Source organism: Schistocerca piceifrons, chromosome 2 (genome assembly GCF_021461385.2).
Source record: "Schistocerca piceifrons isolate TAMUIC-IGC-003096 chromosome 2, iqSchPice1.1, whole genome shotgun sequence".
Classification (NCBI taxonomy): Eukaryota; Metazoa; Arthropoda; class Insecta; order Orthoptera; family Acrididae; genus Schistocerca; species Schistocerca piceifrons.
In genome coordinates, this window is record NC_060139.1 from 11,137,334 (window position 1) to 11,163,686 (window position 26,353).

The 26,353-nt window shown below is 37.8% G+C and overlaps 1 protein-coding gene across 1 annotated transcript in view; it reads left to right on the forward strand.

Annotated features, from left to right (window-relative positions):
• LOC124777999 (sodium-independent sulfate anion transporter-like) overlaps positions 1 to 26,353 on the forward strand; it is a 78,963-nt gene that overhangs the window by 5,624 nt on the left and 46,986 nt on the right. The window contains exons 2-4 of the mRNA XM_047253572.1: positions 9,180 to 9,403; positions 14,910 to 15,105; positions 18,693 to 18,913. Coding sequence (XP_047109528.1) covers positions 9,180 to 9,403; positions 14,910 to 15,105; positions 18,693 to 18,913 — 641 coding nt within the window. The remainder of the gene's footprint in view (positions 1 to 9,179; positions 9,404 to 14,909; positions 15,106 to 18,692; positions 18,914 to 26,353) is intronic.

The window sequence follows — 26,353 nt, forward strand, 5'->3', positions numbered from 1 at the left end:
CAGTGGCATTGTGCAAGGTCAAATATCAATTACATGCCTTTCCCTTCACAATGTAAGTTCAGAATCTGCTGGAGAAGGACCTGCATTAAGTAACAGCAGCAATTCCTATCGTGTTTGAAACTAATTGTTATTGACAAAGCAAGACACTTATCTTCAGTCTCGTTTGTTTAGGACACCGTTTCTTCTGCCTGGGGTTGATTTGAATGTGATACACCAACCCTGGATGGACCAAAAAAGACACTGAAGCCTCTAGACAAAGGATTCAGTCTCACGTTGGACACGAATGAGTCAACAAAACTGTTGTGGTTTTCTTGACGGAAACATGTGCGAGGAACATAAATCAAGATAGTGTTTAATGGGATTAGAAACTCCCCCCTCCAGAATATGCGCCACCGCATCTAGCTTTTTCAGAAGAAAGTTCAGTGTAAGTGATCTAATATGTCCCATGGTACAGATTTTGCTACCTGATAAGGGTTGGTCTCTGCAGAAGTGGCAGTGTACCCATTTCCACAGCTAGAGTTCAGTAACATATTAAGCTATCTGTGTAACCGGTCGTTTATTAGTAGAATATTTCTTGAATGGTTGAAATATGCTGAATTTAAGCCACTGTTTAAAAAGGGAGATAAAGAACTAGTGTCAAATTTCCGTCCAATTTCACTTTTTACAGCATTCTCAAAAATTTTAGAAAAGGTAATGTACAATCGGCTTTATAGCCATCTTATCACAAATGACATACTGTCAAAAGTCACAGTTCGGATTTCTAAAGGGTTGTGATATTGAGAAGGCTATCTTCATTTACAGGGAAAATGTACTCAATTCATTAGACAAAAAATTGCAGGCAACTGGTATTTTTGTGATCTGTCAAAGACATATGACTGTGTAAATCACAATATTCTTTTAAGTAAATTAGAATATTATGGTGTAACAGGAAATGCTCCAAAGTGGTTCAAATCTTATACCTCTGGCAGGAAACAAAGGGTGTTATTAGGAAAGAGACATGTATTAAGCTATCAGGCACCATCCTACAGCGAACTAATTACATGTGGAGTCCCACACGGTTCCATCTTAGGGCCCTTACTTTTTCTTGTGTATATCAATGACCTTCCATCAGTAACATTACCAGATGCCAAGTTTGTTTAGTTTGCCGATGATACAAACATTGCAATAAATAGCAAATCAAGTGTAATCTTAGAAAAATCGGCGAATAAAATATTTGTGGACATAAATCACTGATTCCTAGCCAATTCTTTGTCACTAAACTTTGAAAAAACACACTACATGCACACTACATGCAGTTCAGAACTTGTTACGGGTGTTCCATGAGTATAGGCTTAACATATGATGACAAGCAGATAGAAAAAGTGGACAGTGTTAAATTCTTGGGGTTACTGCTTGATAATAAATTCAACTGGGAGGAGCACACCACAGAACTGCTGAAGTGTCGAAACAAATGACTATTTGCCATAAGAATTCTGTCAGGCATAGGGAATACAAAAATGATAAAGCTGGCATACAATGCTTACTTTCACTCCATAATGTCATATGGGATTATTTTTTTGGGTAATTCATCAAGCCAAGCTACAGTTTTCTGGGCACAAAAATGTGCAGTACAGGTTATATGTGGTGTGAACACAAGAACACCCTGCAGAGGTCTGTTTAGGGAACTAGAGATACTAAGTACTGCTTCCCAATATATTTATTCCTTAATGAAATTTGTCATTAAAATATATCACTTTTTCAAACCAACAGCTCAGTTCATGGAATCAATACTAGAAGTAAGAATAATCTTCAGAACGATTTAAAGTCACTTGCTCTTGTACAAAAAGGTGTGCATTATTCAGGAACACACATTTTCAGTAACTTGCCAGCATCCATAAAAAGCTTAACAACCAATGAAATTCAGTTTAAGAGAAGCCTAAAGGATTTATTGGTAGCCAACTCCTTCTACTTCATTATGAATTTCTCAGTAGAATCAACTGACTATAAAGGGGCATTCAAAAAGAAATGAGCCAGAGGCATAATTACAGAAACCAGTACCTGTATGTTAGGAGTATTGGCCCTGGCTGTTGAGACACTTGTCCCACTGTGACACAAGGTAGTAAATGGCTGTCTCATAAAATTCCTGGGGCTGCGATGTTAATCAGTTCCTCATGTACAGCTGGACGTCGTTGTCCAAGGTGAATCATTTGCCCCTCAGAGGCATAATCACAGGGAGAGAGGTCCAGACTGTATGGAGGGTGGCCGAGAACCTCCCATTTGAATTTCTGCAGGAGTGCTGCAACTGTGTTGGTCGTGTGAGGCTTTGTATTGTAGTGGAGCAGAATGACCTCATGGGTGAGACTGCCTGGTCATTTTGATTTGATTGCTTGGCGAAGGGTGGTGAAGGTTTACGAGTAACGCTGGGCATTCACTGTCGTCCTGTGCTGCAGGAAGTGAATCAGAAGGAGGCCATCTTGGTCGAAGAAGAATGTCAGCATAACCTTTCCTGCACACGTGTGGACGTCCTTGGCTTTTTTTGTGGTGGTGACCCTGGATCCTTCCACTGGAGACTTTGTCATTTTGATTCTGGTTCAAAGTGATGACACCATGACTCATCTCCAGCCAGCACTAGTGCCATGGAATACATTCCCTTCCCAAGCATAGTGCAGCAGATGTGCAAGACAGTGGGCCATTCAACATGCTTCCTGGTGTGGTTGAAGACTGTAGGGCACCCATTGGGCACACACTTCGCGCATGCGCAGTCATTCCTTCATGATGGTGTGAACACTTCCGACACTCAATACGACCATGGCAACTATGGCTTTCACTGTCACTTGCGGTCCTGGGTAATGAGCGCATCCACCAGCTGGATGATGTCATTGGTAATGCAGTGTGGTGCTCCAGACCGTACATCATTGGCTAACGACACCCGTCCTTCCCTGAAGTGCTCGTGCCATGCCTTGACACCTTGCAAGGGACATGCAGTGTTTGTCATACTCTTGTGACATTCATTGATGAATGTCTGTTCCTCCTACTCCTTCCATTGTCAGCAAACAAACACCACCTCTTTGCTCTTTGGTTGACATCTCCATGCCATTGTTTGCAATGCGTCTGGCAGTGTTGGACAATTGATGCTTGCTGCTGTTAGCTTTGTATAATCACGTGAAGAGCATGCATGCCCTCTAGCTACAGGCTGTGAACTTCCACACTCTGGTCGGAACCACACCTCGTTACACATGCTACGATATTACCCTCCTGTTACCAGTTTGCACATTCCAGATTCTGGCTTGTTTCTTTTCGAATGCCCCTGATAAAGGAAAGTCTTTCCGCTCCCAGGATTGGAATGACTCTTTACCCTCTCCCTTAAAACCCACATCCTTTCGTCTTTCCCTCTCCTTCCCTCCTTCCTGATGAAGCAACCGTTGGTTGCGAAAGCTTGAAGTGTGTGTATGTTTGTGTTTGTTTGTGTGTCTATCGACCTGCCAGCGCTTTCGTTCGGTAAGTCACCTCATCTTTGTTTTTTTTATATATATATATATATATATATATATATATATATATATATATATATATATAAAATCTAACTGCCCCACCATTTCAGTGCAATGATGTGTTAATTGCAAATAAGTATTGTAGTAATTCTATTATATGTTTACTACCTTATAAATAAATAACAACTTTTTTTAATTTTAAATTCAGTGCATTAATGTGATCTTAGCAAATGAGTGTTGTAAAATGATCCTTTCATATAGTGTTCATTAAAATAAAAAGAATAAAAAAAAAATGATCATTCCACTTGGGACATGTGGAAGGTACATTAGCTTATTTGTTTTAGGTGCAAATATTTGTCATGTATTACTGTTTTCCTGAAATGTTCTACATCCTGGTGGACCTCCTCACTACAGATCAATTGGAATGAAAGTAAATCTACTCTAATCTAATGTGGTTCGCCGAATATGCGGGCGGACTCCAACACCTCACCTAAACAGTCCAGTTCAATGACTGGAACATTATGAGGATCTTTGGCATGATTTTGGAAGAAAAAATCTAGTGCTGTAAACCTTGCTTCCATTTAAAATAACAGCTTGACAACCAGTATAAAATACTTCTCAAAATACTTCACATGTTGTATCAATACAGTGGATATTAAACCTTATGAACACCTGCATTGCAGAATTGCAAATCCCAAAGATCTGGCATAAAGCCAAGGTAATACCCCTTTTAAAGCCTGGGAAAGACCAACAGACCCAAAAAGTTTCCATCTGGTTTCACTCCTTTGTCATTTGTACAAGGTATTGGAAAGCTGATCCTAAATCGAATATCAGAGTATATTGATAAAATACTCATAAAAGAGCGGTACGGCTTCCGATTGGGAAGGTCTTGCTGTGGACAGATCCTTAATTTGACTCGGCATATTGAGGATGGGTATGAGAGAGGCGAAATAACAGGTGTGGCTTTCATTGACCTCACGGCGGCTTATGATACTGTTAACCACAGAAAGCTGCTTAGAAAAGTATACTTAGCTACAAAGGATTACCGACTAACTCAGATCCTTCAGTGTATTTCATCTCTCTCCAAGACAAGAATAGTCAATGGAGAATGCAGAGAAATGGTCTCCCTCAGGGAAGTGTGCTGTCTCCGCTGTTATATAATATCTACACAAATGACCAGCCAATTAACTCTTCAACTGAGGAATTCATATACGCCGATGATACAGCACTTGCTGCCCAAGGTGAGACCTCTGAGGAAGTAGAGGTGAAACTGAGAACAGCTCTTGAAACTTTGGCCAAGTATTACAATGAAAATCAACTGAAAACAAACCCTGGAAAGATCCATGTCTGTTCATTTCATCTTAGAAATAGGGAAGCCAAAAGGAAACTGAACATCACTGGGAGAGGAGAACAACTACTCCACTGCCAAACTCCTAAATACCTTGGGGTGAAGATGGACCGTTCCCTCACATTCAAAGCCCACTGTGAAGAAACAAGCCACAAAGTAAAAGCACGGAACATCATCATCCACAAACTTACAGGAACCACCTGGGATGCCCAGCCAAAAGTGCTTAGAACATCTGCCTTGGCGCTATGTTTCTCCGCCACAGAATACGCAGCACCCGTCTGGCAAAACTCTGCACATGCTAAACATGTAGATACAGCCCTGAACGAGACAGGACGCACTGTTACAAGCTGCTTACGACCTACTCCTGTCAATAAGCTGTACCAAATTATGGGTATAGCACCGCCACACATTCGGAGGCAAGCTGCAACAGAAGTGGAGAAGAAAAAACAAGAAATCGACGCTAGACATCCTTTGCTCAGACATGACCGTCAACAGCCAAGACTGAGGCCAAGAAAAAGCTTCCTACAGAAAACTATGGCAATTCATTCATCTCCCAGAACTTGCAGAGAAGAGCTTTGGCAAGACTCCCTAGCTGAAGACAATCACATAACGGTCAAGGAGGAAGTAGCCAAAGGCTTACATCTGTCATATGTGACCTGGAAGACTTTGAACAGACTACGAGTTGGGGTGTCAAGGTGCTTCAGTAATGAGGAGGAAATTTGTCAGTGTGGTGACAGGACGAACAACATCTGATAGTCTGCAGGAACCTACCAGCTGCATGCACTATCTGTGATCTTACTGCAGCCAGCGAAACTGCTGTGATAACTGCCGAATACTGGCCCCGTCAAAAATTATAATCATCTTGCTGCTTGTTTATCTATATTATTGAATCTGTGTCATAAATACTACTGTACATATTTAATTTTGGAAATTTGTTATGTGAATCAATACTTATTAGTTTTTATAATTATCTTATGTCCTGGACTCGAAAAATAAAATAAATAAAATCAATACATTTCATTATAAACTGAAACTGTACAACAGACTACATTTCACCACTTTCCTCTAATGGGGTTTGGTTTCTTTGAGTGAATAAACATACCATAAAATTGATTACATGATCTGGAGGAATGAAGTCTAACATAATAGCAAAGTGTACAACAATGGAAATATTGTACTGTAGACGGATCCACATTAAGTGAATTCACATGTCTAGCTTACAATGTTCTGACATATGAGTCATAATGCTGCACTATGATGATATATTTTTACTGATACAGGCTATGTGAAATTTTAAAAGTTCATTGATAGCACTGTGATTAATGGCTGACATGTTAAGCATTCCACTTCACCTGAAGTTTTACGAGAAATATTGTAGCTCAGTCCACTAGTATCTGTGTAAGCTTACGAAGATTATCTTATCTAAGAAATCTTACATGCATGACAGGAGTCAAATCTCCATGATCCTCATTTTAAGAACTTGTCAGTCTCACTGTAAATCCCGTATTCTTTCACTAAGTAAACTGCAGCGAACTTTCTTAGAAAAAAACCAGAGGCATTTCCCTTTTGTTATTACTATATAAAGGTATGCATGAACATAGCCATGCAATTAGGAGTAGGCATTTTTTTAAACTGTGAATATGTCTACTACAAGCCCTGAGCACAAGGAGAAGCACAAGTTGGATGCTTCTTCAAATAAGGAATGGACAACATGTTTAATGCCCCTCTCAATATTATGTGGAATATATTAAAGAAATGATTAGGAGAAACTCTGAGACTGCTACCAGAAAACCAGCATCATATAAACCAGTTATTTCAACAGACTGAATAGAAATCCAAATTAGTTGTTCTATCGGAGAATTCCAGCAAGGCCCAAGAACTCACCTCTCTCATAAAAGGCAGTTGCCCCAACATCATGCTATGAACTGAGAGTGGGTTGAAACCCAAAGAAAGGAACTGGAAATTTTTTGACAGCACGTAGAACATATATTGGAAAGTTAGGTTACCCTATCCAGGAGAAGAGGTATTTATTAGGGCAAGCAAAAATGTTAGATCTAGCTAGCAAGCTCCAAAATTAATCCAACTGCAAACTACTAAGGATAAGATCAAACATGTCACTGGAATTAAATTTATAACCATGTATTTCTACAGGTCACCAGAATCAGACGCACTCGTCATAAATTAATTCAAAGATAGCCAAAATCTGATGGCACAGAAATACCCTGAGCATTTGCTGATAGTGGGTGGTAATAACCTGCCCAGTACTGATTGGGAAAAGTATGCATACGTTATCATTTTAAGTTTATAATAAATTTCCTTGAGATGTAAATACTTCTGTCCACAAATTACTACAGATTTACAAAGCATTACTCATTCAAAAGCTTGCCTTTTTCTCACACAATAGCCCGTGAATCATAGATGAATGGCAACATGTAGTTTCCATATTCCTTTATTTTTGAAAAGTGTTTGATATGATGCCCCACTGTAGACTGTTAATGAAGGTATGTGCATATGGAATAATGACCCAGATATATCAGTGGCTTAAAGACTTTTTACATAATAGAATCCAGTATGTTGGCTTCGACAGCGAGCGTTCACCAGAGATAGGTGTATCATGAGGAGTGCCCCAGAGAAATGTGATAGGATCGCTATTATTTTCTACATGCATAAATGATCTGACAGTCAGGGTGAGCAACAGTCAGAGACTGTTTGCTGATGATGCTGTGATGTATGGAAAGGTGTCATCAGTGAGTGGCTGTAGGAGTATACACGATGACTTACACAGGACTTCTAGTTGGTGTGATCAATGACAGCTTGCTCTAAAGGTATAAAAATGTAAGTTAATGCAGATGACTACGAATATTTGAATACAAAATTAGTAGTGTACTGCTTGACACAGTCACGTCAATTACATATGTAGGTGTAACATGGCAGAGTAATATGAAATGGGACAGGCATGTAGGGAAGTCATATGGTTGACTTTACATTTTAGGAGAATTTTAGGAAAGAGGAGTTCATCTATAGAGGAGACCGCATGACTCTGACCCATTCTGGAATATGCTCAAGTGCTTGGGATCCCCACCAGGTCAGACTGAAAGAAGGCTCGAAGGCAATTCAGAGGTGATCTGCTGAATTTATTACCGTAGGTCGATCAATACATATTATGAAGACACTTCCTGAAAGCTAATGAGAATACCTGAAGTGATGATGATCTTCTTTTCATGAAACACTATTTAGAAGGTTTAGAGAACCAGCATTTGTGGCCAACTGCAGAATGATTCTACTGCCACCAGCTTATATTCTGTGAAAGGAGCACAAAGATGAGACGAATTAGGCTTTGTAGGGAGGCCTTCACACAGCCGTTTTACCTTACTCTATTTGCGAATGGAACAGGAAAGGAAATGATTTGTAGTGGTGCAAGGTACCCTCTGCCATGCACCATGTTGTTGCTTGTGGAGTATGTATGTACATGTAGACAGATGTAGGTATGGGCATTTTGTGTGGCAAGTTTGTTAAATGCAGAACTTTAACACACACACACACACACACACACACACACACTTACGTTTTTTGTGCATTTCATATTCTCACCAAGTTAGCAGTTTTTCAGCACAGTATATTTCCTGCCTACTGATAATGGTGGCACATGCATCACATAAGCCTCAGTACTTTCCAAACCAATCCTGGCGAGCTGCAAATAAGTGCCTAAAGGGCAATATTTCAAAATGGTTGTGAAATTTGTGTGCAGTACAAGTTTCTTTCTAGCCATATACCAACAACAAACTACAATGAGGACAATGGGCTTATCCACTGGGAATAAGGAGATTAGCAATTCTGTCATTTGGCTTTGATCAATGAGAATTGTTTCACAAAATCTTAGAACTGGGAATTAGTCTTAACAAAAAAATATGTACACATAACGTGCACATTTATATGTTTTGGTGTGTGCATTTATAAAGAAAACATTTGACAAGTGTCTCTGCATCAAGCATAATAGCCTGTTATCTGCAAGAATGTTGTTCTGTCTACGAAGGATTTGGTGCTAAGTAATTAACTGGAGTTTAATTTGGGTGTGTGATTACTTTAATCTCTTACAGAACCCTGTATTTTTATGTGAACTGCATTCTGAAAAATTTCAAAATCATAATGCTAAAATCAGTAGAATAGGAAATTAAAATGGTCCATCACTCATTTTCAGTGTAAGGTGTAGTCACTATATATTATAATGCTTCCTCTGTAAGTTTCATGTAAGTGACATATACTGGACATCGTACGGTTATAAACAGTTCCACAACTGTGCAACAGTTGCAACTTTTCGCTTAATGGCAGCAGTTACCATCATAATCATTTTGACTGTACAGTGACTTCACTCGATCCGGAAAACTCCCTGCGCCACAGGATGCGCACGCGGCTGAAGAGGGCATTCTCACGGAAGACACTGCTCAAGAGGTTGCCCGTGCTGTCATGGCTACCGCGCTACTCCGTGGAGGATGCCGTGGGAGATCTGGTGGCTGGAATCACTGTTGGACTCACTGTCATCCCCCAGTCGCTCGCCTATGCCAGCATCGCAGGTCTTCCAGCCCAGGTACTGCTGCTGTCCGAGCAACACTGTTCCATCTGAATGTTTTTCTGGCTGTTCTCCTCTAGGTATACATTTCTACATCTCCCCCCATACCAATCAGCCAGTCCTCCCTCCCTCCCTCACCCTCCCCCCCTTCCCACACCTGTGCACAATGTAAATGCTCTGATCAAAATTTGATACCTTAATGCAGTGGTCCTCAACCTCAGCTTTAGCATCTCATTGGGAGGGGAGGGGAGGGGAGGGGAGGGGAGGGAAGGGTAGTGTGAGAGGGGTGGAGAGTGTGTGCAGGAGGGGAGGAGGGCATTTTCATTCCTCAAGAGCCTGTGAGACGGAAAAGGGGGGCACTGTTGGCATGAAAAGGAGGCTACGGGTAGCAACAGTGATGAATGTTTGTTATTTGAGCTACAAAGAGACACAATGTATGCGAATTTAATCTCCTAAATATTGTTGCAATATTATGTTACAGCTGGATCCAGTATGATTGATTAAAATAATATTTGTGTTAGAAATTAATTAAAAAATCAGATGAAAGTAACTTTAAAAATATGCATATAAATGAGATAATTATTTTAATGTCAGTTTTATAAGAATAAGTCCTTTAATTTCCATAAGACATTATAATGTCAGCAGGTGTTTTGTCTTTGAGTCATTACACGCCTACAAAGTGGACGAGCTCAGATTCAGGCAAAGCTCCAACAAGGGAATTCCTTGTGTCTCAGTGTATATAGAAAACCCATGTACCCAGGCCTCAAGCCATGTGTCACAAAGAAGTTCCAAGTGAAAGATTCTGGTCCACAGAGTTCAGCTCAAATGCTGTCAGACAACAACAGGCTTTTCAAAGAATTATAACATGTGCAAATAGTGTTATGGATGCTCAGATCAACAAACTGAGTGGGTGTGGCAGTCAAAATAAACAACACCTGAGGAAGATGATGAGAATTATAAACAAAAAGATATGCCAAGAATTGTTTATCTGCCCAGTCTCTGAAAAGATTGTTAGTCTCCTACAAAAACATGGAAACTAGGGTTTTTGCTGTTATCAACAAGAATAGAAAGTTTTCTTTGAAATGTAAAAGACAGTCCAGTTCTCCAAAAGCAGGTGTGTATCACATTCCATAAGAATGTCACATGTTTTATGCAAGTCAGACTATTAAAGCAGTTGAGGAGAGTTGCAAGGAATATCAAAGAAACTTCCATTGAGGCGAGACTCAATGGGCTGGACACACAGATGAACAATTCGAAATCCACTAGTTCTAAAAGTTTCCAGTTTCCTCCACGTAGCACTCTGAGCTACAAAAATATAAAAAGCACTTTTCTGCATGCCTGTCCACATAGCTAGACTTCCAAAGAAGTTGTTTAAGTCTTCCACATAAACCCTCCTTTCATTCCACACCTCTCGAGAAGAATTACACATGGAATCACAGCTTGTTCCATGCACCACGACTGCTTCACATGTGGGATGTAAACTTGATTTTCCTGGATGAGGGGATGACTTTAAACTATGAGTCATACTGGAAAGTGCTAGCTGCTTTTTTGTATATTGTCTGAATTGTCAGCAGCTGGAAGATATTTTTCACAGTTTATGCTTGACATTATCCCATTGTTGGGGTGATCTACACTGATAGGAAAATAGAAGTAACAAACTTCAAAATGCCACAATCACTTCTTAAAGCATTTATTCAGACTGCCAATTTAAGCAAAACTATGTTGTCATCTTCAGATCTGTAAAGCATAGACAGCGTAAACACAAAAACTGGGTGTAAGATATCTACAAAACATTTTGAACATAATATGAATCCATAACATTCCTCATGCACTATACAAAGCATCTTGTCCATGTGTACACTAATTTGTGTCGCATAATAAACAGACAATCCAAGAACATGAATGGCATAGTATATCGGCATATCAAAGGTAAAACAACCATTATATAAAATATCATACACAATGTACCGAATATACATGCTCATGTTTGCTTAAAATATGCATACAGACTGAGACTGGGTAGTAAACATGGTAGATATTACAATTGTATAACAGATTGCTAGACTTCCTAAACAAAAATAAAATTCTTGTAAATACACAGAATGGTTTCAGAAAAGGCAAATCTACAGAAACAGCTCTCTTTAGTTCCCTAAAACTTCTTTACAAAGTTATTGAGAACAAGGAACTGATCTGTGGGTTGTTTCTGGACCTTTCCAAAGCATTTGATCTTAGAAATCATAATCTACTGCTGTTAAAACTGTATAATTATGTCGTCTGTGGTATTTCCTACAAGTGGTTCAAAACATATTTAACTGATAGGAAACAAAGAGTACAAATTTCTCAGGATGGAAATGTGTACCATTCTGAATATAAAAAAGTTAATTATGGGATGCCCCTGGGCTCCGTATTGGGACCATTGTTATTCTTGTTTTTTATTAACGACCTACCTCAACAGTTTTCAACAGCTGATACCGTATTATTTGCTGATGATACCAGCTTCATCATAAAAGGGAAGAATGATTATGAGATGCAGCAAAAAAATTGACAAAACAGCAGAAGTGGCAGAAAAATGGTTTAAAGATAATTGTCTAGTTGTCAATGACAAGAAAACTGTATGGATGAACTTCAACCATATAAGGAACAAAAATAGGACAAATGTAAAATTCACATTATTGAATAGCCAAATTCAGCAAAAGAATCACATAAAATTTTTAGGATTATGGGTGGATGAACATCTAAGATGGGAAAAACATGTAGAAATGCTTAACAAAAAATTGAGCAAGTACTGTTACATATTAAGAGTGCTTAAAGATTGCTGCAATACCAAAACAGTGTTGAGTTATTATTACGGATACATGCGTAGTCTACTGAAGTGTGGAATAGTGTTCTGGGGAAATACCTCTTTTGCAAAGCAGTCTTTTAAGCTCCAGAAGAAAGCTTTACAATTAATAAGTGATGCTGCTCACAGAGCACCATGTAGAGGTATCTTTAAGGAATTAAAAATCATGATTTTACCATCTATATTTATATTTGAAAGCATATGCTTCATTAAAAACCATCAAGTTTCAGCTTTGAATTATCAAAGAAGGAACAGATAAGACTTTCATACCGATGTGCACAAAAATCAATATATCAGGACAGTGCTGTTTACAAACCAAAAGTTCTGTACAGTGTATTTCCAGATAGCACCAAAAAAATACATTCAAAAAAGAACTAAAAAATCTACTAATAACAGCTTCTACAGCATTAATGAATACCTGGAATTTTGCTTGAATCTGTATCTACTTCATAACTCTCTAAACAAAAATTCATAATTATCAACCATACCTAGATAAAACCAAACTTCTTTCATCCATGTATGTATGTAATTATGCACCTAGCTTCTGTGCTGTATGTTACTACACCTAGTTAACTAAAGTACTGGTATTTAATAGTTTTAGTAAAATCAACCAAGGGGTTTCACAAGCTTTTCTTCTATCTGTATGTACGTAAGCAGAATAATGTTTTTGTTATAAAGATGTGTTGATACCTATGATAAGTTTTTGTACATGATGTAAATATGTAATATTTTATACTGTTCTTTACTTTGACAAGTCCAATATCATGAATGTGATAATATGGGCGCTAAATAAATAAATAAATTAGCCACCAGATGGCACTACAGTAGTAACAAATTGACACTACAGTAGTAACAAATTGAAGCACAGAGTTTCATATAAAGCCTAGGCACAGATATAAATCCATATACATGTTTACAATGAAATTATACAGACAATTATCCAAATCATAGAATACATTTTTTTTCTAATTTTTGATATTTGAAAAGCAACTTCTTAAAATTTTTTGCTGTACAACATTTAAGCTTGGAATTCTTTATTAACCATAGAAGAAAGTGCTGCCCATCTATAATTATCATTCAATGTGTTTTAAAGAAGCAAGACATATGGTATGTTCAAACTAAATACATTGGTGAACGAGTCATCAAAAGAAGTCTTTATTGTTGACAACTGTTTTTGACAATTGTACCTGTCATCCTCCGCCTTCAAAAAATTTTTGTTGTAAAATGTATTCCATTGTAAGTTTGTACTTCATACCATGTTGTCATTTTGGTGGATAAAATACAACATGTTATACTTAGATTTGTCAAAAATAATAGTATCTACAGTTAGAAAACATCTTGTGCAAATGGTCATGTTCACATACATATCACTCACAGAGGCATGTTATTCTTCAAAATGTATGATATACTGTAAAATTCACATTTGTACATTGATTTACATTTGCTTAACATGTTGCATACTTCGTGGATCCAACTACCCCAAAGCATATAGTCAGAGGTGGAAAGGTTTTATTTTTGACAAGTGTATGTTGTTGTTGTTGTCTTCAGTCCTGAGACTGGTTTGATGCAGCTCTCCAGGCAAATACAGTAAAGCTGCATGCCCTCGTGAAAAATTACGGCCGTAGTTTCCCCTTGCTTTCAGCCGTTTGCTGCCACACGTTTGTCTGGCCTCTCAACAGATACCCCTCCGTTGTGGTTGCACCTACGGTACGGCTATCTGTATCGCTGAGGCATGCAAGCCTCCCCACCAACGGCAAGGTCTATGGTTCATGGGGGGAGGAAATGTATGTATAAAGTGCTATATTTTATCCACTATAATGACATGAAGTATGAATTCACAAATGAACTACACTTTTTAACAAAAATTTTTTGAGACAGGAAAATGGCAGTTACAACTGTCAAAATCATTTGTCAACAATAAAGACTAATTTATTCAATCTTGGCTATTGAAAATTTTTTCCAAATTAAAACATAGGCAGCTCCTTCATAGTTCTGAATATCAGAAAATTCAGTCAAGACATCAAAGCACTGCCTCAGGTGTAGAGAACAAAACACAGTACACGAGTTGATAGTTCACGTTAAAACTTCTTTTAAAAAGAAAATTGTATTACATTTATAGAAAAGCAACATAAAAACATTTTACAACTGTAATCTCCATTTCTCTATACAAAAATCTGTACTATGCAATATTAACAGTACAATACGAATTCTGTACAATAAAAGCTGCTGATTCTTGATGTCTAGTTGAATTTAATTGAATTATAGACACCACAAAGTACACATAAATAATGGAATTATCAGTTTACAAAATACTGTGAATTCTTCTCTAGAATAAACATTCTGGTTATCTAGGAGTAATTTTCTGCTGAGAGCAAATGAAATTTTGCATACATTTCAGTTCTGGGGAATGTATCACAGTGAAACTGACTGGTGTAAACTCTTTGCTTACAATGCCATCAGCAGATTTTATTTTATGTGTGCAAATCTGAATTTATACTACACTAAAAGCAGCAGTTATAAACTGAGTCGCTTATTTTCTCTACGAGTTGAAGCCATCCATTTATGACAATTTATTCCCATTTTATAGTTATTTCTTTTTGCATTCTTATTGGCAACTGATGAAGACATTATATTCCACAACAACATGCGCTTGCAGAGCAACCATCATCTTTTCGTATGTTCCAGTATGGGCTGTATGGCTCTTTCATGGGCTGCTTCCTGTACATGTTGTTTGGCAGTTGCAAGGATGTACCCATGGGCCCTTCTGCTGTCATCTCTCTGCTGACATTCCAGTCAGTGCGTGGCATGGGTCCCGAGCATGCTGTGCTTCTTTGCTTCCTCACTGGAGCCATCCAGGTCATCATGGGGATCCTGGGACTTGGTAAGCAGATCTGCTTCATTTTTTGTTTTGATGTTTCATTGCAATGTAAATGCATGAATGAGCAGATAGACAGAAATCACAGTAATGTGTCACAAAGGTTAACATTCAAAATATTAAGAAGTATAAACATTGTAACATTTATATCTGACAGTATTCTGTACTGTGCTAACTGCATGACAATCCATGCTGATGCTATAGATTTTGCTCTATTGGACACTGTCACTTTAAGTCACACTCCAACCCTTATTGTGTGCAGATTGTGAATTTATTTATTCAGTTTAGCATAAATTACTATGCTGAGAATTATTTTTCTCTGTCTCCTGTCATTGGAAGCTTCGACCCAACTCCTACTGATCAGATGAGGAACTCTCTGATTCTATTGAGTGTGATTATTCCTGATAATCAACAAGAGGCTATTGGGCTGCATAGTAAACTGAAATTGGTGTGCACTGACAATAGATTGGATTAAAAAGTAACAATTATATTCTTCACAAGGAAACATCTTAAAAGTTACAGTGCCCATTTTTTAATATTGTAGCTATGCACAGTGAAAGGCAGTGCTGCACCTCCCTTTCCCCCTGAAACTGGCTGCGATGACAGACTGATTTTAGTGTCACTTGAGGTCTAGGTTAGGTTGAAAGGTCGGTTGTGACTAGCAAAACCAAGGAATGTGAATGCCAAAGAAAGATTGTGGTAAAAGACTGACTTGTAATATGTTTACTTTTGTACCATATTTAAACACAGTTTCCTATGTTTAATGCACATTTCATCACAAGAACTAAAAATGCAAGATTAATTCAGAAAACATATATCAGATAATGGACAAGACTCCAATTGGTATTTGGATGCATATTATGTACATGATTATAAATAAACTATAAAAAACCTGAAGGGGTGGTGTACTACATAATTTTTATTGCTGAATGGCATAAAATAAAACATTTGTATGATTCCTCCAAATGACATATCTCCCATTAACATTAAAGTACAGTAACTTGCACTGTGGTAAGCACAATGAAAGTAGTATAAAGAAGTGTTACTGGTGAAATAATTCAAACAGGAAATGTCTAATAAATCCTCAAGACATGATGATAGAAGAACTACGAGACCAATCGTGCTTGTAACAACTAGAGTAATTGTTTATCATATTCATGCTGTAGCCGATGGATCATGTCACTTATAAGCACCAAGTATTTTGCTGTAAATTGAGGGCTAGTATTCTTCATGAAACTGCACCTGTTATGGCTCAAGATGCATACTCGCATGGTACTGTTTGTAGTTTCATGTTGCGTAATAGTGGCCAACCTTACAATGCTCAAAGCTGGTGGTCATTGAAGCTAAAGTTCCTTGTTATTAATCTGATTGTTACTTCACATTTTACAGCTACGCATACTATGTCTTTCATACTGCTGAACAGTGTGTAGAACAGACATGCTACACTGGCTCATTTAACACCTTGCAAGTTTTGGAAAGATATCATACCTGTCTTTGGGAAAATAGCAACTCACCTATAATATCTGCAAGAAACATAACCCTCCCAGTGAGAAGGAAAGGTACTGAAAACACAGCTTCCTTATGTGCCAACCATGCAAATAGATCTGTCCATTTAGCAGACAAGGTTTTGAAAATTTGAACCATGGCTCACACACAGTTAATACCATTTGCAATAAATTTGCTGCTCTTGATCTATATGTGGCGCACCAAGGGAAAAATGACCTGAAAAAGCCTAGTTCCTAAGTGTTTTAATTGTCTCCTTCCCCATTCTTTCCTCAAAGTGCAACATTCGCACTCAAAGGTGAAGTCTAAAGAGTTTCCAAATCCTTAATGATATTAATATTCAACTACATAACAATGTTTCTCAGGTAAAATTATTCCTAATCTGTGTTACATTAGTCAGTGACCTTCATCTTAAACATGCTGCATTACACATTTTCTTCTGTGACAAATTGAACTGGAACAGTGATATGGAAATTTCATCAAAATTCTCCAGCAAACATCATTTTAAATTGTCCAAAAGTGCATTATTTCACTACACTGGATTGAAAATTTGTGACAGGCATTCCTGCAATGTTTCCTGCTTGAGGTCCTGCTAAAAACATAGGAAACATGGTATGAGGTGTAAGAACACATCTGGTTGTTTGTCTCTATAGAAATGAGGGATGTCTGAGAGATAGACTGAAATTTTAATGGATCCCTGGAGGCTTGTAACATTCAGTTTACCAGTTTTTGTCTACTACATGTACCAAAGTCGTCCCTGCTTCTTCAAATGTGAGACCATAACATTCACCAGTCCTAGAGGAAAGCTTCCTTGGCAACAGAGATAAAACTATGTGCATCTCTTACAAAAAGCATCACAATGTAAGTATGAGAAAATTTTAGACCTCATTTGATGTGGAAAATGCCTTCTAAATGGACACACAGAAGAGCTATTAGTAAAATTTTAAATATTTTTTGTTTAGTGATCTCTCATGGAAGGAACTTCGGAATCAATCATTGTGCTCAGCAGAGAATGATTAAAAGTGAGACATTTGAAACAGAACTGAGGCATATTTAACCCCTGAAACATGCTACACTTTGTAAATGGTTTCTCTTGGCATGCTAGACAAAAAAATTCACACTGAACGTCAAACATCTGCATTCGCAACCTGTAACAGACCCTTATAATTTGGATTTTTTTCAAAAGAAACCACATTTGTATTTGTCTATTATATCTTCACCAGTGGCCATTCTAATGATGGAACCTTTTCTCAGAACTACTTCACTATATGACTATAAAGAATTTGTGTAACATCCATCCACTTCATGTGATGTGCGCTACTTTTTCAGTTTTTATCATATTTTCGCTTTACTTTAGCTTCAGTTTTATGATGTAGTGCAATTTCATGTTTTGGATTTTTTCTCATGTATATGTATGTCTGGAAATGCGTGTGGAAAACATGCATGAAACACATGAGCTACCAAAAAATACTCTGTATTTCTCCAAAGCTCTGTATGTTCCACCTCATTCATCTAGTAGGAGTGTGTATGTTAACACAAAAACAAAACAAATACCTCAGGTAAAATTTCATTATTGGGACTTAATGTCAGATACAAACATGTCCTTGTTGTTGTTTCTTCTAGATTGAACAGTTGGGAATTTGAAAAGTGTGTAGTCACAAAACCAGCACAATTTTTAGAAAATATGGAGGCGACACTACCACTAACATACTTCTCTGTGCTTGTACCCTATCATAGATCAATTTGACTATAGACTTCAATAGCAAAATGATTCCAGCCATCTGGAAAGATTATGAACTCATAATAAATTCACCCTTTGCAAAGAAAAGTGTCTAATAAGTGTGAATAAAGAAAGCTTTTCAGAATTAGATGGCTGAACAACAAAATAATATCCCATTGAACAGTGCTATACAGAATTACATTTTTATCTTCTCATAGGCAGCTGAGATGTAAGGTTTACAAAGATATTGTGCTATAACAATATAACATAAATAATATAGTAAAATATGTAACATTCACCCATCCTTAATATGAAAACAGAATTCTGGATCAGCAGTGGATTAAAACATTCTTTCATTTTATTTTTGTAGGTTTCCTGATTGACTTCATATCTGGTCCAGTGTCATCAGGTTTTACATCAGCAGCTGCTCTCATGATTGTAACTTCTCAGATGAAGGATTTGTTGGGAATCACAGCAGAAGGCAATACTTTCATCGAAGTATGGGGAAGTCTTTTCCAGAACATGCATAACACAAAACTCTATGATAGTATTTTGGGTGCTGTCTGCATTGTTGTGCTGTTATTGATGAGGGTGAGTTGTTACCTTGTGATTAAGTAACAGGAATTGTAGTGTGATTCTGCTGTTGGAAAACCTCAGACTATTATTTTAACTTATTCGGTGTTGGTTCTCTATGAAATGCAATTTTTTGCCTTGTTTCACAGAACTTCATTATTTTTGTATGACTTTGGTTTTGGGTTGTAAGCCATTTACCAGAATCAGTTGTGTACTGGAAAGCCCCCCAGATTAGCCGAGGGCGCTGATGCGCTTCTTCCTGGACTTGGGTAGGTGCGCTGGCCCTGGATCGAATCCAACTGGAGGATTAATGATGAGGGTCATTGTACCAGCCAGCCTGGATGTGGTTTAGGTGAATACTGGGCTGGTCCCCATGTCCCCCCTCAGTTACACTAATTCCATCCCGGGGGGTACAGGGTGGCGACAGGAAAGGCACTTGGCCACCTCTGACTCTAACATCACTAAATCCATAGTAATTAGGCCGACCCCGCGTTGAAGTGGAACAAAGGCCCAAAGAAAATGATGAATGAGTTGTGTACTGAAAAATGGACTTCCTAACTAAAACTTAGGTAGTAAAAAAATAATGAAGTTTTAAATACAAACATTTATACTATAGCCCAAATGTGTCTCACCACTGGAAAAATGCCAAGAGATGAGTGAAAAAATAATTCTCTATGTCATGTGAAAGCAATTTTCCTATAATTTGAATACAAAAATAAGTAAGAAGTAAATTTATTTCATATTTATTTCATATTTATATTAGATAATTTGGTATAATAGCTAAAATCAGAATTGTCAGTTGCGACAGGCAGAAGACATGCTTCATTGGTGCTGCACATTCTGGTGATTTTGACCGAGACAAATTCACACTGCAATATTGTTCTTTGGCACACCAGTATAGAAGTGTGCACAGAATCAGCTAAGTAAAAAATCTGTGCAATATGCACGTTTATTTACATATAAAAGCCAACTACAGAATTTTTCTTTGTGTGAGACCGTGTGTTAGGCAGCAGTCAGTGAATTCCATTGCTGACTGACATCAGCTAAAGATGGCCAATCTTCTCAAATCAGTATGCCATTACATGTGTGGTCACACAATAGACAATCTTATCTCCCGAACGAATAGGCTTTGGATGACAATTTGCGTAATTCAAATCAGTTTGTTTTCTTCAGTCAAATTGACCAACATTCTTGCATACAAAATATGGAACATGAGAAACTGACAAGTTTAGTCCAAGAAAGAGTGAGTTTATGCCATCCTGAGGATGAAAATATCGTAATCAGGTTATAGTTCATAATCTGTGGACTGAAACAGTAGATTTATTTAAAATCTCAAATATGCAAAATCTTTATTGGAAATTTTAGGCATAGTTTATAAACTCAAAAATAATTTGTTCAAGTAAAAAGGGTGGCATATCGTTGGAAAATTATCATTACTGCTTACTGGGTTTTATGCCAGTAGGGTAGTGATTCTGTTAATATGAAGTGGTTTGCAAATGTGGTGTACAGTACGTATTTCGAATTTTAAGCACATTAGTTTTACAGAATATCTTATCCTACAGTTTGTGCTTGTCTTTCACTTGTGTGCTTAATGGCAGTCATTGAAGGTTAATTGATGGACTTCTGCACACCTTAAATAAATACAGTGAAACAGAGTGTTTATAAGTTACTTTTCAAGGTCACCATGAATTGTCTTGAGTGTGTAACAGAAAGTTTCTCCCTTCATCTCATATATTCATAAAACTTGTCTTTTTATTCTGAGGGCTAAGGACAGAGTGTATAATACTAGCGGCATTCTTTATGAGTCAGGAAAGATCATTCACATGCATTCAGCTTCTCTTTAATACATAAGCCACTATGCAGCACTAGTATAGTGCAGAGGTGCTGTAGTGTCAACCCCACCCTAATAGGTTAAAATCTAATCTACTTCATACATAGAACAGATTCTGATCTAATCTAACCTGACCTCCTTGACCCTGCCAAAAACTGATGAAGGAGATTGGACACACTTTGACCACTCAGTTGGCCAATGTTATTGGCCAACCTCTGGGGACAGTGTCTGACAGCCATTGTTGGTGCCACTGTGAAAGCAGACTAAAAGATTCATGCAGCCGATTTGAAGTTCTAGATTCGTATATTTGACTGTTCATGTTGCTTCTGCATAAGCTTTCATCAATTACATCAGTGCCCATTTGTATTGTGATATATTGTCAAATTTCCAGCATTCGTGAGTGCTGCGATAAACCCACACTGCTATTGTCAATTACAGGCTTAAACTTAATTGTGCTCCTTTAAAATTTTTGAGTAGAGTAGACCTACCCTCGTTCCAAAAATCATTCTCTAATTTCATTGTACAATTACATTAGAAATAGATTATTTCCAAGAATTTTTGGACTCTTAAAGAGCTATATTTTCGTAAGTTACTGGCATTGAGTATTTTGGGCACATAATTTATTTTGTAGCAAATCAGTGTTTGTGGTTCACAGTCCTTCAGAATAAATCATCCCTGAAATTCATTGAATGCCAATGCAAATAAACGTGCATTTTCAAGAATTTTTGGAAGCCACCATTGTCCTTTGCATAATCTACAAGCAATTTATAATAAATTGGCATTTCTGATTTAGTTACTGTAGCAGATATTTTGTGTTACATCTAGTTTTCCCCTAAGGAGGAGTAACCCTGCATATTATCTGCATTTATCGTAAATTAACTCTGGTTTTGAGTTTGCTAACAACTATAACAACCTCAAAACATTTTAGGAAACCAATTGTTTTTACCACAGGTTTTTGTGTTGCCTTAATAGAAATCTCGTTATGTATATTTGCTTCAATTCTTACAGGAAATTAGCAACTTTTTAGCTCAACAGATTAAAAGATAATCAGCAGGATTAATTTAAAGGTATTTGTTCACTGTCTTGCAATACACTGCACCAGCCAAAATGCAGCCCCACTGTAAATGCTGTTCACGAACATGGGATGAATCGGTTGATCTTTGTAACCAGCTGGATATTGCCCTGCCTACTATCAAACAATTGGCAGTTGCTGTGAACCAGTGTGTTGGAAGAGCTCCCGAGAGTCACATACGTGTGATACTGGTACCAGAGGTACCGCATGTACTATCCTCTCCTGTGGATCCTCTCTCCTCTGCAGGAAGTACAGGATCTGTCATTACTCATCCACCTGATTGTGAGTGGCATGTCTAATGGTAGATCTAGTCATCCTGAACAGGATGGGCAGGGACCAAGGAGGAATTTAAGAGATGTACCAGTCCCTCTAACCAACTAGTTTGACGTGCTGTCTCTCACTGAAACTGAGCCAGTTGGACTGACTTTACCTGTTTTGTCCAGTGTCAAGAGGAGGTAAACACAACAGAATAGGGGGCTATCAATTGCAGGTAGTTCAACTGTACTGTGAATGTTGGTACCCCTTGTGGAAATGGCGGCAAGGGACAGGAAAGGACATGAGGTGCACTCAGTGTGTATGCATGGGGGCATTATTCAACATACAAGCAGCCATTGAGGGAACAGGGTACAACCAACTGCAGATTGTGGCACACATTGCAACGAATGATGCCTGTCGCCTGCGCTCTGAGGTCATACTTGGGTCATTCCAGCTACTGGCAGAGAAGGTTGAGAACACCAGCCTTGCGCATGGAGATTCAATGAAGCTCACAATTTTCAGCATTGTATCCAGAAGTGGTCATGGTCCTTTGTTTCTGAGTCAAGAGGAAGGACCGAACCAGAGACTTTGAAAATTCTGTGGCAAGCTAAGCTGTGACTCCCTGGATTTGCACCATAGACTTGTGAATTGTAGGGTCCCCCTAAGCAGGTCAGATGTGTGCAACACATCAGTGCCTGCTATTCAGTTAGCTAACTGTGTGTGGGGTGCACACAGGTTTTTTTTTAGATTATGTGACTCTCCATCAAATCCAGGTAAATGTAGCTACCGGAAGCCCAGAATGAAAGAAATACCTCTCACAGGCAAGATTATTAAAATCTTAATGGTAAATTGACAAAGTATTCATAAAGTGCCAGAGTTTGATGTGCTCATGAAATTCATTGGAGCTCCCATAATAGTACTTACAGGAAGCTGGTTGAAACATAAAATTGATAGTAGTGAGATTTTTGGAGAAAATTTAAGTATATATTGAAAGGATAGGCAAATGGGAAATGGAGATGGTGTACTAGTCGCAGTAGACAAAAAGCTGCAAGTGAGATTTTTTGGGCAAGACTTAGTACCAGAGGTATGCATAAAATGATAATTGGATCCTTCTATTGGCCACCAGACTCATCTCCTGATATAACTGAAAAGTTACTTGTGTGTAAGTTCCCCAATTATACTGTAATCATCGGTGGAGATTTTAATCATCCAAAAATGAACTGGGAAATTATAGCTTTGTAAGTGGCAGGAATGATAAGACATCCTGTGAAAAGTTACTAAATACCTTCTCTGAAGACTGCTGAGGATAGATACTTAGGAAACCCACTCCTGATGGAAATATAGTGGATCTAATGGCAACAAATAGACCTGACCTCTTTGAGGATGCCCACATTGAAACTGATATCAGTGACCAAGACACAGTTGTGGCAATAATGATAACCAAAGTACAAAGGACAACTAAAACAAGCAGAAGTTCAATAAAGCAGATAAAAAATCAGTAGTGTCATATCTCAATGAGGAACTTGAAACTTTCAGCACGACACAGGAGCATGTAGAGGAACTATGGTTCAAGTTTAAGAGAATAATTGAACATGCATTGGATAGATATGTATCCAGTGGAATGGGCCATAATGGAAGGGAACATCCAAGATTTACAGTCACTGTAAATAAACTTCTAAAGAAACAAGAGATTACTGCATAATATGTGTAAAACAAAAGGCTATAGATAAAGAAATACTGAATGAAACACAATAAGCTGTCAAGAGGGCAATGTGTGATGCTTTCAATGACTACCATAGCAGAATTTTGTCAAATGATCTTCCACAGCACTCAAAGAAATCCTGGTAAAGACTGTTAGTGGCACCAAAGTTAGTATCCATTCCCTAGTGAGTGAAACAGAAACTGAAATCGAGGCTAGCAAAGCAAAAGCTGAAATGCTTGACTCTGTTTTCAAATGTTCCTTTACAAAGTAAAACCCAGGAGAATTTCCCAAATTTAATACTTGTACCACTGAAAAGAAGAGTGCAAAAAGTATTAGTGTTAGTGGTGTCGAGAAACAGCTTAAATCACTAAAATTGAACAACGCTCCAGGGTCCGGTGGAATCCCTATCAGATTCTATACTGTATTTGCAGCTGAATTAGCCCCTCTCCTATCTATAATCTATGGTAGATACTCTGAACAAAAAATCAAGCCCAGTCCTTGGAGGAAAGCACAGATCACACTAGTCTACAAGACAGATAGCAAAAGTGATCCACAAAACTACCGTCCGATATCCTTGACATCAATTTCTTACGGAATCTTAGGACATATACTGAGCTCAAACATAATGAGGTATCATGAACAGAATTACCTCCTCAATGCCAACCAGCATGGTTTTCGAAAACATAGATCATGTGAAACCCGACTTGCACTTTTCTCACATGACATACTGAAAGCTTTGGATCAATGCAATTAGGTTGATGCAGTATTTCTTGATTTCTGAAAAAGCATTTGACTCAGAATCACACCTATGCTTATTGTGAAAAGTATCATCATATGGGGTATTACGTGAAACATGTGAGTGGATTGAGGACTTCTTGGTGGGGAGGACACACTGTATTATGATGGATGGAGAGTCATTGTCAGCTGTAGAAATAACTTGGGTGTGCACCAGGGAAGTGTTTGGGACCCTAGCTGTTCATGTTTTGTATTAGTGACCATGCAAACAATATTAATAGTAACATCAGGCATTTTGCAGGTGATGGAGTTACCTACAATGAAGTACTATCTGAAAGAAGCTGCATAAATATTCAGTCAGATCTTAATAAGATTTCAAAGTGGTGCAAAGATTGAAAACTTGCTCTCAATGTTCAGAAATGTGCACTTCACAAAATGAAAAAACATAGTATCCAATGACTGTAACATCAATAAGTGATTGTTGAAACCAACCAACTCATACAAGTACGTGGGTGTAACACCTTTTTAGGATATGAAATGGAATGATCACACAGACTCAGTCATGGGTAAAGCAGGTGGTAGACTTCAGTTTATTGGTAGAATAGTGGGGAAATGCAATCAGTCTACAATGGAGCTTGCTTACAAATCACTCATGCAACTGGTTCTAGAAAACTGCTCAAGCGCAGGACCAGTACCAAATAGGACTAAAAGGGGATATTGAATGAATACAGAGAAGGGCAGCACAAAAGGTCACAGGTTTGTTTAATACATGGGAGAGTATCATACTGATACTGAAGGAACTGAACTGGCAGACTCTTGAAGACAGATGTAAACTGTCTTGAGAAAGCCTGTTAACATAGTTTCAAGAACTTGCTTTAAATGATGACTCTAGGAATATACTACAATCTCCTACATGTCACTCACATAGGGATCATGTGGATGGTAATATTCTTTAACACATTGACTGCCACGTGACTTAAATATAACTCACAGGAAGTGTTCTCTTCGGGCCATGTGAAGTAAATATAATTCACGGACATTTTTCCATTTAAAGCTTCGTGGTGCAGTTGTAACTCACAGGAGCGTACTGTGACTCAGTGTTATAGTAGGTTATGGCCCCAGTAACAAATCATGTTCATGGTTTACAGTTTTCAAGAGCTGAAGAGTAGTTATTGACATTTGAATTTGTGAGTTATATATAACTCACATGGCTCAGTCGTATTGGACTTTTCTTCTTTTTATTATTTAGTTTGACATATTACTTACACAGCAGATTGCAAATCACATACAGTTTTATTTACATTCTTCAACTCTAACTGCAACAACAATGAAACTGAAAAATTTGGGTCATTTCACTTTGTTTCTCTAACACCTGTAAGCACCATACAAGGCTCATTGTAAACCTTTGTTTACTCAACAAAAAATCATGACAGTAATAAACCTATATATTTATTATGTTTTAATCTACACAAAAAAGAACTTACCTAAAGTAAAACGCAGGGCAAATATACATTGTTACAGCCCTAGGACAAACAGCTCTATCTATACGCCCTACCACAGACTGTCAAAATCAGTTAACAGTTATGAACTTATGGGCCACAAATTATTTAACAAACTTCCACAAGGTATACAAAATTTACCAGAGCAACAATACAAACAAACACTTTATGACTGGTTAGTTGTAAACCCATTCTACAATGTAAAGGATTTCATGACCTGTGATATTAAACCGTAAAGTTCTTAACAATTCTGTCCTTCTATAGCATGGACTGTACTGTATTGTATTATATGTATGACTTTGTCTATTGCTGTAATGGCTTAAAGTCAATACAATTATTATTATTATTATTATTATTACTGTGT